The sequence below is a fragment of the Carassius carassius genome, chromosome 8, assembly GCF_963082965.1.
Source record: "Carassius carassius chromosome 8, fCarCar2.1, whole genome shotgun sequence".
Taxonomy (NCBI): Eukaryota; Metazoa; Chordata; class Actinopteri; order Cypriniformes; family Cyprinidae; genus Carassius; species Carassius carassius.
The window spans coordinates 24,817,878-24,832,775 of NC_081762.1; the positions used below are offsets into that span (position 1 = coordinate 24,817,878).

At 36.2% G+C, this 14,898-nt stretch overlaps 3 protein-coding genes and 1 long non-coding RNA gene across 7 annotated transcripts in view; 3 read left to right on the forward strand and 1 right to left on the reverse strand.

Moving 5' to 3' along the window:
* sema4ab (sema domain, immunoglobulin domain (Ig), transmembrane domain (TM) and short cytoplasmic domain, (semaphorin) 4Ab) overlaps window positions 1-1,946 on the reverse strand; it is a 34,841-nt gene extending 32,895 nt beyond the window's left edge. Inside the window, exons 1-2 of one of the 3 annotated variants that reach the window (XM_059556759.1) lie at window positions 1,734-1,946; window positions 411-514 (exon numbers count right to left, since the gene is read on the reverse strand). The gene's annotated coding sequence lies outside the window, so the exon portion shown is untranslated. Of the gene's footprint in view, window positions 1-410; window positions 515-1,729 lie in introns of all 3 variants that reach the window. The other 2 variants (XM_059556758.1, XM_059556757.1) reach the window with 2 other exon arrangements.
* LOC132144884 (uncharacterized) overlaps window positions 1-14,898 on the forward strand; it is a 199,482-nt gene that overhangs the window by 143,578 nt on the left and 41,006 nt on the right. The gene's annotated exons all lie outside the window — the stretch shown is intronic.
* On the forward strand, window positions 5,412-8,075 carry LOC132145620 (uncharacterized). Its single transcript, XR_009434496.1, has 3 exons — window positions 5,412-5,571; window positions 6,220-6,336; window positions 7,145-8,075. It is a non-coding gene; the product is annotated as an uncharacterized LOC132145620 (long non-coding RNA).
* Window positions 9,837-14,443, forward strand: LOC132145622 (immunoglobulin kappa light chain-like). 2 transcript variants are annotated; one of them, XM_059556761.1, is made up of 7 exons: window positions 9,837-9,944; window positions 12,114-12,256; window positions 12,430-12,747; window positions 12,838-13,137; window positions 13,419-13,520; window positions 14,066-14,093; window positions 14,176-14,443. In XM_059556761.1, the coding sequence occupies exons 2-7, from the start codon at window positions 12,199-12,201 to the stop codon at window positions 14,249-14,251; spliced, it is 882 nt and encodes a 293-aa protein (XP_059412744.1). In that variant the 5' UTR covers window positions 9,837-9,944; window positions 12,114-12,198; the 3' UTR covers window positions 14,252-14,443. The 2 variants fall into 2 exon arrangements, with proteins under 2 accessions (XP_059412744.1, XP_059412745.1); XM_059556762.1 differs by lacking the exon at window positions 9,837-9,944 and having other exon boundaries at window positions 11,091-12,256; window positions 12,456-12,747.

The following is a 14,898-nucleotide window of genomic DNA, read 5'->3' on the forward strand; positions in this document are numbered from 1 at the left end:
GGAAAATAATAAGCACAATTAAGCACATTTTATCTCCACTTTATTATTCTCTTAATCTTAATGCATCCTCAAGTTTACTTTCACTGCTCCAGTTACTGTCACTGTTTATTCCCATAACTGCAATACAGTTATTTTACTGAGCAAAAAAAGCTTAGCCTATATAATGTTGAAATCGCATAGCATAACAACAAACAATACCATGAGGTATCAATATATTTAAATACCGTTTGAATATGAAAACCTATACACAAAGAATATGAGTTTTTCTTCACATCATGACAATGAGAATTGAAGGCAAATGATGCATGACTGACATTGAGAATCCTGCCGCAGAGCAAAAACTATTAACGAGTTTAAAATAAAACAGCATGACAGGAAAAAACAGCCACTGGCATCAACAGAAGCCTTACGTGAAGATGAAGCGCAAAAACCTGCCTCCGGAAGAGCATTCAGTGATACCCTGAGGAGAAATTAGTGGTGGCATTTGCGTTCAAGCAGGTAACATGTAGCTAGTCTGTGGAGGAAAAGCAATGAGTCAGTGAAGGAGAAGAAACCTGCTCTCCCCGTGGAAGCTTTCATTCCCATGTGCAGTTGCCATGACTACAGCTGATGTGATTATTACCAGGCAGCAGTGATGTTATGAATTGTGCTGCTGATGCACTATAGTGATGAAATGATAAAAGAGTCATGTTAGAATGACACATATTCATACATGCATTCAATTAACAAAATAGACAGTGATACTGTACCATGCAGGCTCTGATTAGTTTAGAGCGAGGAATGAAAACATGAGTGAAGAAAGTGACTAATACCAACACAGTCGGCACAGTACAGGTGATGTGTGACTCTGGATAATATTCAGAGGACAGGCCGTTTGATTTAATAGTAAATCAGATTAGTTTCACCGGATGACAAAATACGCAGTTGGAGCTTCTTCAGAATTAACTTGAGAAATTGAGAGATTTTGTAATGACTTTTACCAAACTGATCTCAAGATAGCGGATGCATGAACTCAGTTCTCCTCAAGTTCACACGGTTCATCACATAATAATAATCATAAACTTGATTATTCTCACTACATTATTTTTTGGTATTTTGTAAGCTTCTGTATTAAAATGATCGCTGACTGGTTATTCAACACTGTCAGGTCAGGTATGTCCCATAGCAGTATAACTATCAACTGAATTGAATTAGTGAACAAGAGCATTACTGCATGAACAAGAAACAATATTCTTGAAAACATCAGCCTGATACTCAGAACCAGCTCCTGACACTTTATACAGAAGCTACACCTATGTCTTTTAGAAACATACTTGATGTGCTCCTACGTAACGTTACAAGACCTGAATAATTGTTAGTTTGAGGCACAAAAACTGCATCCTAGACTCTGCAAGCAAGCACACGTTACAACATGACAAGAGACTGACAAACACATCTTACATGCACAGACATACAGCAAAACACGTGTTCCCACCTCGTTCTCAGGGTTTATTTATTTATTTTTTGTGGTCAAATTTTCTACACTGTTAACTCAACACACACTCATTAACCCACCGCGGTCAATGTTTGTTTGACACAAAAGTTTGCATTGCACAACTCTGCTCAGTCTGAAATAATTTGGATAACCATCCACACAGTACTTTTTGGATTTGCCAAATCTTTTGTAAAATAGACAGAAGTGTCCGTTTGTTTCACTTCGTGAGGCTGTGCGACGATGTAACGCTAGTACTCACATCAGAAACGAGCTTCTCCGGGATCTGTTGTTATCCTGCGCTCCGGTGTTGTTATGATAGTCCTCCGTCTGTTTCTGAATTACGAACAACCCCAAAAAGTCGCTATTAGACGAAGAAATCGAAAATCTGAAGCACAGAGTTTGTGTTTTGGTGAGTGAGAACTCTCTTTCTTTCAAACTTAGCTCGTCGTCATGTAAACGCACGTCTCTTTCTCTATTGTGTCCACGCTGGTGGTTAGTAAACGTTGATTTGTCCACGAGAAGAGCGACAGGTCAGCGGTACTGCACCGCTACACTGAACACTGTACAATAGCGCCATCCGGCAGTCAGACACGGAACTATACATTCAATTCAAAAATGAAATCTAAATAATTTCCATATTTTAGTTTTTGGGAGACCCCAACAACATGTTGACATGCATACAACTCCCAGACGATTCGCTCAACGATTAATTTTTCCAAACCCTTTCTTTGCGTGACGCTAGTCTACGGTGATTGGTCGGATTGGTCTCTTTTCATGTCATCATGAGGCTTTGATGCCTGATAAAGTAGCGTTTGTGAGCGCAGTGCTGCTTTGTGCACAGCGTTACCAGGGAAACCTCTGTTTTGACCGCTCCTAAAGCGACACAGTGGCAGAGAATGAATTAACATTTTTATTCAAACCATCACTAAAGACCAACAAGTGGGCGGGCAATATGCTAATATTTCATGTTGACGTCAACACGAGACTGCTTGGGATTGGTTTTAAAAACTAATTTCTGTGATTCGGAGTCTACTCTTTCTTTTGAGGGACAATAACTATATAGGCGGTGCACTTTCAGATTTAAAACTTCACAGGATGTTTTCATTCACTTGGAGCTGTGTTACACACTACGTGAAAGGTAATTTTGAAAGATCCATAATAGGGACACGTAAAAAAAATTAAAATAAATAAATAAAAAATCACCACAAAATAAAAATTTGTGGAACTACAATAACTCACACACAGGTGATACATGATGAATTTGTTTCTTCAAAGGAACAGATTTGGAGAAATTTAACATTATATCACTTGCTCAGGAATGCAGCCTATCTTCTGCAGTGAATGGGTGCCGTCAGAGTGAGAGACCAGCTGAACAGCTAATAAAAACATCACAATAATCCAAAAGTAACCCACAACAATCTAGTCTATCAAGTAATATCTTGTGAAGCAAATAGCTATGTTACAAGCTTAAGAAACATATCCATCATTAAGACATTTTTAACAAACTTCATTCTGGCTAAAAGTGCTTTATCGATAATAATGCCTTAGTCTGTGAAAAAGACATCTTATCTGAAACAGGAGAGATATAAGCACAAATCAAGCCCAATTTACAAGCAAAAACAGCCCAAAACAGTTCTAAACAAATATGCTGGTCGATTTTGAGAGAGAACAATAGGGGGCAGACTTTTTCACTGGACGAAGCGTTATTATGGATCCATATTTTGTTTCTTACAAACATGCAACTTTTGCCTCACAAGACATTAATTGCAGTGTTGTGCCTGAATGCGTTCATTGAACGATAGTTCATGAACTCGTTCATATTTTGGGCGAACGTGAACTGAATGTGCTGTATTTCTGCCTGATGAACGTTACTGTGAACTCGTTCATTCTGGTGTCTGTGAACGGCACGCTCTCTCAGGTTAACTTCGTTCAATAGGGTGCCAGATTTCTATAGAGCCTTCCAGGCGAAACCCCGGCTAAAACACACCGTAAACGGGTCTTAATATGTAGTGGAAAAACACCCAATCTGGCAACACCAGCCACCAGTGTCGCACCGCCGTCCGCCGCATGCGTGACGCGTCATCAAAAAAAAAACAGCAAACGACAGCAGCATGTAGCAAGAAGGCGTATGATCATTTAAAATAATTTTATGATGTTTATGACAAGGTCGGTGAGAATGAGAGACAAAGCATTAAAGCAACCATGGGGAAATGCTGTCCCCTCAATGCTAATGTAAACCCTGGTTGGATAAGGATTCAAAATTGGATATGAAGATGAAATCTGACGCATAGCTTCATTGTTAAAACTGATAAAATAATTCCTGTCTGTGATTCTATATGGGCTGTGGCAATAATTTTGAAAAATAATAGCTCGCAGCAACGTATGGAAAAAAAGAACTATGAACTAGTTCATTTTTGGAACTGTGAACTTTATAGTTCAAAATTTTGTAGTTTGAACTATGAACTGAACTAGTTCATTTTAAAATTTGTGAATTGAACATTGAACTAGTTCATGTAGAAAGTGAACTTTCCCAACACTGATTAATTGTTGGACTAGTCATGTGCATTGTGATGTGTCCATCAGCTGTTTGGACTCTCATTCTGACGGCACCCATTCAGTGCAGAGGACCCGTTGTATAATGATATACAATACTGTATAATTACGTATATAAAGTTATACTGAATTATATAAAATTTTGAGGTAGCATACTTTAAAAAGCTTTTAATATTTATTATAGAGCCTTCCATCTCTTTTGGCTAACATATTGGAATCAAATCTGTTTTATTCTGTGCTCCACACACTAAGAAGTAACTTTGCAGAGCTGTTAACAACCGGATGATGATGATTGTATCCCATAGGCAAGTGTGCATGGTGCAAACATGAGGGAGGGGTTTGCAGTCACTTGTGGGGAGTCAACTGTTTTTCTTTCTTGTTGTTGACTCAAACACGGTAGACTGTCACAGTTTGACCATATCTGATCATCCTGGACAGGAATATGTCACGTATTAGACAAACCAGTAAGATCTACGTGACAAACTAGTTTAAAAAGGCTTTGATAATACAAATGCTGTGAATAATTTCCCAAGGCATTTTGCAAAACTGTCATTTATAAAACATGCTTCTGGATGCATGAACTACTCAAAGGGAGAAGAATAATGCATACGGCTACACTGTATTCCATTAATTATTTAGGCTGCTAATAAACGACATAATTATTTTTACACATATTTATAACTATAAAACCATAAACTTACCTGATTTTTTTTCAAAACAGTAATTTTGTTCGTTGAAATTCTTTGATTTATTGTTATTTTTTGCTTATATCAAAATGAATCCAAAGGGTTGAAACCTCAATTTAGTGTTCACTCAGACCTATAAGAGCTCAAAGGCACATTTGTTATCTCGGAGCAACACTAACCCACACCAAACCCATGATAACGAATTCTTATTATCAAATTTGATCTGATTTGGGCTGATGATCATTAAAATGCTGCTGTGCTTCCGACTCATTTTCCTGCTTTTGTTTTGTTTTCAAAAGCTGTTGTGTTTTTCCTCTCCTCTCCTCCGTGTGCGTGTGTGATGTGTGTGTGTGTGTGTGTGTGTGTGTGATGGTTCGGCCCCTCCCTCATGCCGTATAATTGGTTGACACATCGTGTATGATTAACAGGAACAGAATGTGAGGCTGATCAGACAGTCGAAATATAATTTTTTTTTTGTTCTGTGAATTAGTCATATATTTTAAATAAAATAAAATGCATCCATTATTTCATTATTACATAATGATTTAATTTCTATAGGCTATATATATTTTTTTAAATAGATTCGGCTCTTCAGATATGCGAGCCAGCTCCCGTCGTTCACCTACAAGAGCCGGCTCTTAGAGTCGGCTCATTCGCGAACGACCCATCACTAGCGCACGCACAGCGAGTGACGTAGCTCGCGTTAGTGAGGTGATTTGATGCTTTTGTGGTTTATAAAGTCTTTTTACACACAAGTTATAATTGAAAATGTTGTGTTTTCTTGTCAGAAAAGCACATGGATACATACATTTGTGAGAGAAAAACTCGTCGAGTGCAGTCTTATTGAGGCGTCTAACGGTAAGTTCATGTTTATTATAGGCTACATTTTACATAATTTTTTGTCTGTGATAATCAACTAACGTTAACCCTCACGTTACTTAAACGCACATATATTTTTATTTCGTGCTATAGTTAAAGCTAACTTTTGTGTTCAGAATGTACATAATTTATGAGCGTAAACATCATATAACCATTTTCCAGATCGTGTTTTTGACTTGTCCTTATCACTTTGGTACACCCAGAGCCATATCTCTCTATGGCTCTGGGTACATCTAGAAGTGTTTATATATGGACTGTTTTAAAGTTGCTGAGTAACCCAGTACCTGATTGACTTTTCATAGAAATGTCTGTGTGCGCGCATGCAGTGTGATCTCCCTTATCTGTGCCAGTGACTGTGTGTGTTTGATATAGCCAGCATATTAACATAAAAATGTGATTTATAATGACTGGAACATCCCATTGATTAGACAGTTTGAAAGCACACCTTTCAGCCAATCACTATAGCATATTCCGCTTTTGTAGACCAACTCATTGGTGAATTTAACAAATAATCATGATGGACTCAATTTCATGATGAACTTCACACAGGTAATTGAACTGAATCACTGTTATTAACAGTTAACAAATTAAAACAAATTGTATTTTTTTTTTTACTTTATTTTATAGGTTGGAACAAACATGGAATTCCTTAACCGAGCAGAGTCCACAAAACCCCATCCAATTGTCGGGGCGATTTAAAAATGCCAGCAGATCCCTCAGGCATCGATCATAATCAATGGACAGGTAAGGATATTCTGGACAATTTTCAAAAGGAATTGCAAATTGTATATTTAATTGCATTTTTCCACATGTGGACGCATACATTGTGACATAGTCCAAACGCAATTGAAAAGCATTTGAATTTCAGATGCCTTACACAGAAAGCTGTCAATTTGTGTCAAGGGTGGGACTATACTATGGGGCGTGTTTGTACTGGGAGATATTTTGTAGTTTTTACCCCAATTCTCTCACTGTTTGCACTCTGATGCACATCAGCAAAACAACATTGCAGTTCTACTCTTACGTATATACCTAGTTGCATCTTACCCTATATTTTATTTCTCAGGTGAAAAGCATTTGGTTAATGGTAAATATTGACTAATAGTACCATGTGGCTCTAACTATTAGCAGGGGATAGTATCTGCATTTGGGGTAAAAATTACAGAATTATTTATTGTGTAAGGTGCCAAGAATATAAGGAGATACGGGTTGCACTGTCTGTTCTTTAACACGCATCTCTCGGAGTGGCAGCTGCCTTTAGTAGTGCCTTAACCTCCATTGTTCAAAGCATTTGGCACAATTGTCTTTGAGTGACGTCACCTCCCAATACAAACACTCTCTATAGTATGGTCCCACCTCTGACAAAAATTGACAGCTTTCAATGTGAGGCATTGGAAATTCAGATGCTAAAGTAATTGCGATTCCATTTGAGTTTTGGCAGGTAACATGTGCGACACAGTGAAAAAACAGACATGGTAATTAGTAACACATCATTTACTTGTTCTTATGATGCATCTATGCTAACATTAGTCTGTTTCTCTCTTATTCCGAGGTCACCGTAGCCACCAGATCCAGTCTGTATCCAGATCACAGGGTCACTGCAGTCACCCGGATCCAGTACATATCCAGACCAGATGGTTTATCAGCACCTAGAAAGGACCTCTACATCCCTGAAAGACAGCGGAGACCAGGACAACTAGAGCCCCAGATACAGATCCCCTGTAAAGACCTTGTCTCAAAGGAGCACCAGGACAAGACCACAGGAAACAGATGATTCTTCTGCACAATCTGACTTTGCTGCAGCCTGGAATTGAACTACTGGTTTCGTCTGGTCAGAGGAGAACTGGCCCCCCAACTGAGCCTGGTTTCTCCCAAGGTTTTTTCTCCATTCTGTCACCGATGGAGTTTCGGTTCCTTGGTTTTCCTTAGTTGGGGACAATTAATATCAAGCGATATCATCGACTTGATTGCACAGAGGGACGATACATCACTGAAGCAATGATGAACTGACTTTAACTGAAAACTGAGTGTTTACTTTTGTCCCTTTGCATTATTACACACTATTTTCCTATTTATTACTGTAAAGCTGCTATGATGCAGTATTTGTTCAATATGACAGGCTTATTACTCATAATACATGGAAAATACAGCTGCAAAAGGACTTTGCTTTTCCATTTGAAATTTGGCAGTCACTTGTGCATTCATGAAAACTGAAACAGTCATTTTTGTTCAGTGTTTTTGAAACAGTGTTTTTGTTCAAGATTTGCAATTTGTGTTTGGATTATGTCACAATTTGTCACATGTGGAAAACGCAATTGAAAATATAATTTGCAATTCCTTTTGAAAATTGTCCTTCCATAGACAGGCTCTATAGCAGAGTACACTACTCTCAGGTGTAGATCTTTGCTTCAAAGCTTAAGTGTTTGACAATAGTTAACCTAAAAATTAAAATTGTCATTAATTACACACCCTGGTCTGAAAGCTCTCGAATTTCATCAAAAATATCTTAACTTATGTTCTGAACTTATGTGTCTTAGGGGTTTGTAACGTGAGGGTGAGTAATACAGTAAATGACAGAATTTTCATTTTTGGGTGAACTATATGTTGAACTACCCTAAGCAGTGCACATCTACCTCACAGGAATCTTTATATACTTGATATAAATTTTAGGACATCTTTAAATTATTTTACATTTAAATTAAAAAAATGTTAATTGTCAATGTCATTTCACTGTGTATTTAAATAGCTAAAACATGTCAAAATGTAATAGTTAAATATCTAGACACAGGTCATTCAGAAATAATTTATTGCAACTGTATTTCTGTGATTTTTTTATTTTTATTTTTATTTGCATTTTCTGGAAACAAAAAAAAGGGAAAATTGCATGTTGTTTGTCATTGGAACAAATTTGTGAATGTCAGATGGCATTAAAATTATTTTTTAACAGTCTAAATAACCTGTATTCTTCATTATTTATTAATCCGTGATTTCTTTGTTAAGCAAAAGTGAAATTATGAGAATAACCCAGCAAGAATAACCCAGAACCATAAAAATGCAAACACACAAATGGTAAAAATGACTCTATCTTGTGTTTTCTCAATAACCCAGCATGCTGGGTTAAAACCCAGCACGTGTTCTGTACAATATTTACCCAGGGCTGGGTTGCTAATTGGGTTATTTTTAACCCAGCCATTTTTAGAGTGTTAGTCCGTCAGAGGAACCAGGTTTTGCAGCACTCCACTTTTTCAGCTTTCTAAAATAGTCACAACTTGTATCCTAATTAAACACAAATTGCTAAACCATTTATTCAAGCAGTAGTCTGTGTTGAATAATCGCAGAGTGTCGTCTCAGACTTTCTCTGGTTCAATAGGTAGGTCATGAGAACTCGCAAGGAGCGGGTATAAGATTACTCATCAGAGCAAAGAAGATTTGAGGCTTAAGCGCCGGCCTCAAACTGGCTTTTGCGCGCAAATGGTTTCTTGTTCGCTTCTCTTATATCGCTATCCACTAACGCGCAAGTGTAGAAATGTGAAGATTTTAGCTGGCTTGTAATGTTTTGATCTGTAGTTTGTAATTAATGAATGACTGACAATAAGCGCGTTATTGCATTATTTAGCCTACTTTAAAAGAAGGTAAAACATATGCATGCTTAAAGAGATTAAAAAATACGTTCACAAATAAGAAGGCGCATGAAGATGAGAGTGATTCATGCAGGGGCTTTCATTCCTACATGGTTGTAAGTTATGCTCTGCCGTTTTCTTTTTTGAGCCGACTCTTGTTCAAGAAACTCGGTTGATTTAGTCATATGACATGGCTACAGCACATTATTTGATTAAAAATTTAATAACACATTTTTAGGCTGCCTCTTCATGTTTGGTGATGGGAGTAGTTCGCCTGGTTGTTTTGGATGATCGTACAGCGTGCTCTGGTTGTCAAAATCAATTCTTTGGAATTCATAGCGGTAACTGTGAGCTTTAGTAGGCAATCCGAGGCAGGTCCTTTCATTCGCGTCTTTGCACACTTTATAGTTTAGGATCAAATTCAGCTTATGCACCGGGGATCCAGAAATCGGCAGGCTCTGGAGATGCTGTGACCATGATCGCCTTTGGTTATTTTTATTTATCTATCTATTTGTATAATTTTCTAAAATAATCTTGTTGATTTTTTTTCTTCTTTGGAGGAAATCTCATATCACAGCTGCTATGTTTATGGACTGCTATGTTTATGTTTATGGATGTTTATGGATTTTGTTTGGACACGAGAATATTCCAAAATATTGTTCATAAACGCTGAATGAGTTTATATAGGTTTTTACTGCAGATATGAGTGAACAGAAGTTTAGTTTGAAAAAGGTACGTGAGTCATTCTACAATTTCAACATTTTCTTGGTCAAAATGTAGGCCTATGTATGTATTTGACAATAACATTTATTATAGAATAGGACTGTCGATGAATTGATTTATATTTTATGAATTTTATGTGTATGTAGCTACGTGTTTAATGTTTATATTTGACTAATTACACTCGACAAGCTATATGGACTCCTGCAACACGGAACGAAACGACAGAATGGCCAGAATTAGATGATTTTGACAACAAACGTAGCCTAAAAGGTTTAGCATGCATTTCGCACTCTTACATTTACATTACATTTAATCGTTCTTAAAGAAGAGTGAGAGAAAAAATAAATAATACACGCTATTTGTTTGTTGTCTTTGAATGTTGACTAGAAAGTGAAATAAAATAAATAAATAAAAATGAATCGAATTATTGGCAATATCAAATACTTGTGAAGCAGAGAGCCAATATGAACTTCAATATATATATATATATATATATATATATATATATATATATATATATATATATATATATATATATATATATATATATATATATATATATATATATATATATATATATATATATATATATATATAAACAGGCTCCATATAAGTTTTTACAATAATCCCAGAACACATATTTCATAGTCTTTCTTTCTTGGTTATCTATTTTATTTTTTTAAAATAGCTGTTAAACACATATATATGTAAGATTTGTAAAATGTGTGAATTTGTGAATATGTAGGCTATATTTTTTGTGATGGGTTTAAAAACCACAGTGCATGCCTTCAAGACAATGCGTGGGCATCTTTCTGACGCCCCTCTGCTGTCATCTGAACCCCGTGTGGTTAGACCATAGTAAAGAAATGCATTGACAGCAGGATGTTAGAGATGAGGGTCTCAACAGACTCAACACCTGCTCACATGTCCATTCACTGCACTGACACAAGGACATGCATCCAACAGTGATATAAAACCATCACTCAAATGATGCAAATTTACACAAATATTTACACAAATAAAATGGAGCATTCATAATAATGTGGCTGCACATTGACATACATATTGTCCCCATCCCTACTGATCCTAAATAGCCAAAACGCTGGCGTTATGATTTGTTAAAGACACATCATTAATACAGGTACATACATGTTTTGTAATTAGCTTTCTATTTTTGTTTATTTCATTAATTTCTAAGAAAGTCTAAAATCCCTGGCACAAAAAAGCAGTTCATAACACAAAACTCTTTACACCGGACATATTTTAATGATTGATTTATACATTCATTGATTTAAAGGAGTAGATTTGATGTATTTATAGAATGGCATTTTAACATGACATTGCAGATGTGGGTATTTGAAGTGCATGGTGGGTAAATGTCTCAGACTCTGTAAGTGGATGAAGGTGTGGGCGTTGAGCACTGGCTGTTCTTCTCTCACCATGCTGCTCTTTTCATCTCGCACCCGTGTGGTTAGATCAAAAACATGCAACTGCATTCAGAATTACAGCAGATTGTCAGACACAGTAGAGTCAACCGGCAAGAAGAACAGCTGCTCAGTCTGCAGTGACCTTTCTAAATATCTGTAGATCTGTGTGCAACACAGAAAAACAATGCAATACAGAGCAACAGTGACTTTGTGGATGATATATGAAATATATAAACCTGAGTGATCAAACCTCTATCACTTAGGAGGCTTGTTTATGCTAGCAATAGCACACTAAAACATTTTCCTATAAACTCTGAGAGTTCATAAGCTCAGGATATGTCATGACAATCACAACATGTATGGAATAAATAAGAGTGACACATTGCCTGGCTATGTATTTCCATGGCAATGAAACTATAATGAAGTAACAGAGAAGTGCACTAAGCAGTCAGTATGGGAGGAATGGAATGCATGCATTATGGCTCTTTGACCCCATTTCCTGAAAGATCATTAAACATAAATGCTTTTCTATCTATTCTGGACAACATCCTTACCTGAAAGCATCATGAAACTAATTAGCACTGTCAAGAGCCCCTGACCACTGGGCGGCTGTAATGCACAATGTAAACAGAGTGGAACTTCCAATCCACAGCAGGTGCAGGCCTATCATAAAGTGATTTATATAGGCAATTAAGGTCCACCCACTGGAGACGTGTAAGTTTTTACTTTCTTGTTTTGTTTCTCCTTTCAGGCCGCTTTCAGTCAAACTGCACAGGAGGCAATTCATTGATTGCCTTATTTAATTTAAAAGTGGTACATCAGATATTCTTCTAGACATGGCTTTATGGACACATTGTTTGATACTGTTATGTTCCTGCTTTTTTGCTTCGAACAGTAAGTTGTTGTTTTTTTTTACATTTTGCCCTACATTTTTATTTAAGTACGTTATAAAAACTGTATTTTTATTAGTTCCAAAGACTTTTAATTGTTTGATCTAATAATCTGGTCATAATATTTAAAAAATTAGAACCATTTTGAGCTTGTTTTTATCATTTTTTTGTTTGCAGCTACTCACTCATTCGTCTTGAATCAGTCTCCAGGACTCACACTCGTCTCAGTCCGTGGTTCTGTAGAGTTAAGATGTATATTTGAGCAGACTCTTAGGTACTGCTATAACTCTGCTGCATGGAAAAAGATGAATCTACGGACTGGAAAACTCACGACAGTGAAGACTAACTCTGAGAATAATGTCCTTCAGTCTGATGGTAAAACCTGTGTTTTGACTCTCAAACATGTAACCAAGACAGATTCAGGCATGTACTATTGCATGAGCAGTTCTAATGAAATGGCTGTCGTTGGCAATGGGACCAGGGTGATCGTAAAAGGTAAATTTGAAGTGAAATCTCCTCCACATCTTCTCTGTGGTCACAGTTCCTAAAACAAATAATATTTTGTCTTTATTGTCCCTGCTGTAGATCAGTCTGAACCAGAACTCTCCATCTTATACACACCACATGAACCTGACTCGTCATCGGTATCACTGCAGTGTCTCGTGACTGGACTTGTCCCGTCTCAGGTGCGTGTGTTCTGGATGATTGGACAGAATAAGCGTGCTGGATGGACCGAGTCCGGCTGGACAGACGACACTGATTCAGCCACAGAATTCACACGAGCTCATCTCTCTGTTCCTGCAGAGGAGTGGAAAGAAGCCGATGAAATTCACTGCTTGGCTGAATATGATGGAAAGAACATCTCCAAAACTCTGAACCGAAGCGGTGCGTAAATGATGAAAGTCTCAGAGACACGACATGACAGAAATGTCAGGTCTCCTCCTGATATTTTCAACTCAGTTTCCACACACTGTAAAAATGTCAGTCCAGTAAAAATGTAAATTTCAATGTAATCACTGTAGAAAAATGACATTAAAAACCTCATGAAATCGGTAGAAAATGTTATAGCCTATAAAGATGAAAACACTATGTTAAAGCATACACAAAGTAATTAATGATACCTATATCCAGATATAAATCCTATAATGCTCATTGCTATGTTTCAGGAGCTGACCCTGCAATCATCTCATGGCTTGTGTACTCTGGCTGTGTGGCAGCACTCCTGACAATACTTCTAACTGTGATTATGTCTGTGGGATTATACAGAGGTAAGAATTTAATGCCACTCATTTAGCAAATACTAATAACGTATAATTATTAAATTTTTTTAAATAGTTTGAACTTATATTGATTAAGCTTTATACAGTTCACAGTTTCCTCTTTGTCAGGTTTGTTTGATTGGATGAGTAAACTTGTCTGGCAAACAGACCATAGCCTACAACTTTCACAATGCTGAGTAAAAATGTTGGAATACAAATAGCTTAAGCTTATTTATTTATTTATTTACTTTTTTTGTATTTAAATAAGTCAGCCTTTTAGGAGATTATTCAGAATATTCATATGTTGGTTTAACTATTCTGGAGGAAAGATATAGGCTATGAAATGTGCACAATTCATAAACAAAAACAGAACCTAAAATGATTTGGATATACATTTTAAAACTCTAGTAACATCAAGCAATAACTTTTCACAAATTAAAATACAAAAGTGCATACTTTGGTGAAATTTTCCAGCTGATGAGAGTTTTATAATATATATTTTCTTCATAATATATTCAATAAAACATTTCATTTTCTCTATTAAATTTTCTCAGATATGTTGATGACCAAAAAATCCAAACGGTCAGTATTTCAAAATATACTTTATAAACTGTACTATTAATGTAATACAAAGTATCTGAACCAAATATGTATTTAATTTTAGGCTCATGAGAAAAGATGCCCACCGCAAAATTTCATATGGCAAAATGACCTTTCTAAGCCAAAACTGTATGGTCTAATGTGCATTTAATACACCTAATATTTGCAGTAATAGCAATATTACATGAAACCATGGGAAGAAAATAGCAAACAAACAAATGTTTATTTATTTGTTCTTTATCAGGCAAACAGAACACACTTCGAGAAGAGAGTCCATCTGTTATGGTAGGAGACAGAAATGAAGATGATGAACATTGAAGTGGATCACTAAATTTTTTTTCTGCATGTGTCTTATGAAAAACTATTTCTGCTGTTTCAGAAGAACTATAATTTAAAAAAATAAACAGATTTCAAATATCTATCATACAATATGAACAAGGATTGATGTAGCAATATTTAATTTATTTACAAAAACTACATGATAAATGCAATCTACCGGTATGTTTAAGCCAAATAATCATACCAAATAAATTATATAATGAATATATAATGTGGGTATGTTACTTTTATTGGTGATACTGGTAAAGGTTTTAGCATTTGATCAGTACCTAAACAGAAATACCTAAAAAAGTATACCAAATTGTTTTTTACATTTATTTATTTACAATTATTTAAATTATTTCCTAAATCTTCTGAAGTTATATGATAGTCCTGTGCGAGGAACAAAGTGAGACTGAAAATCTTTGGGACTGTTCTCCTGTATATTTTAATTGAATGCAGACAACCA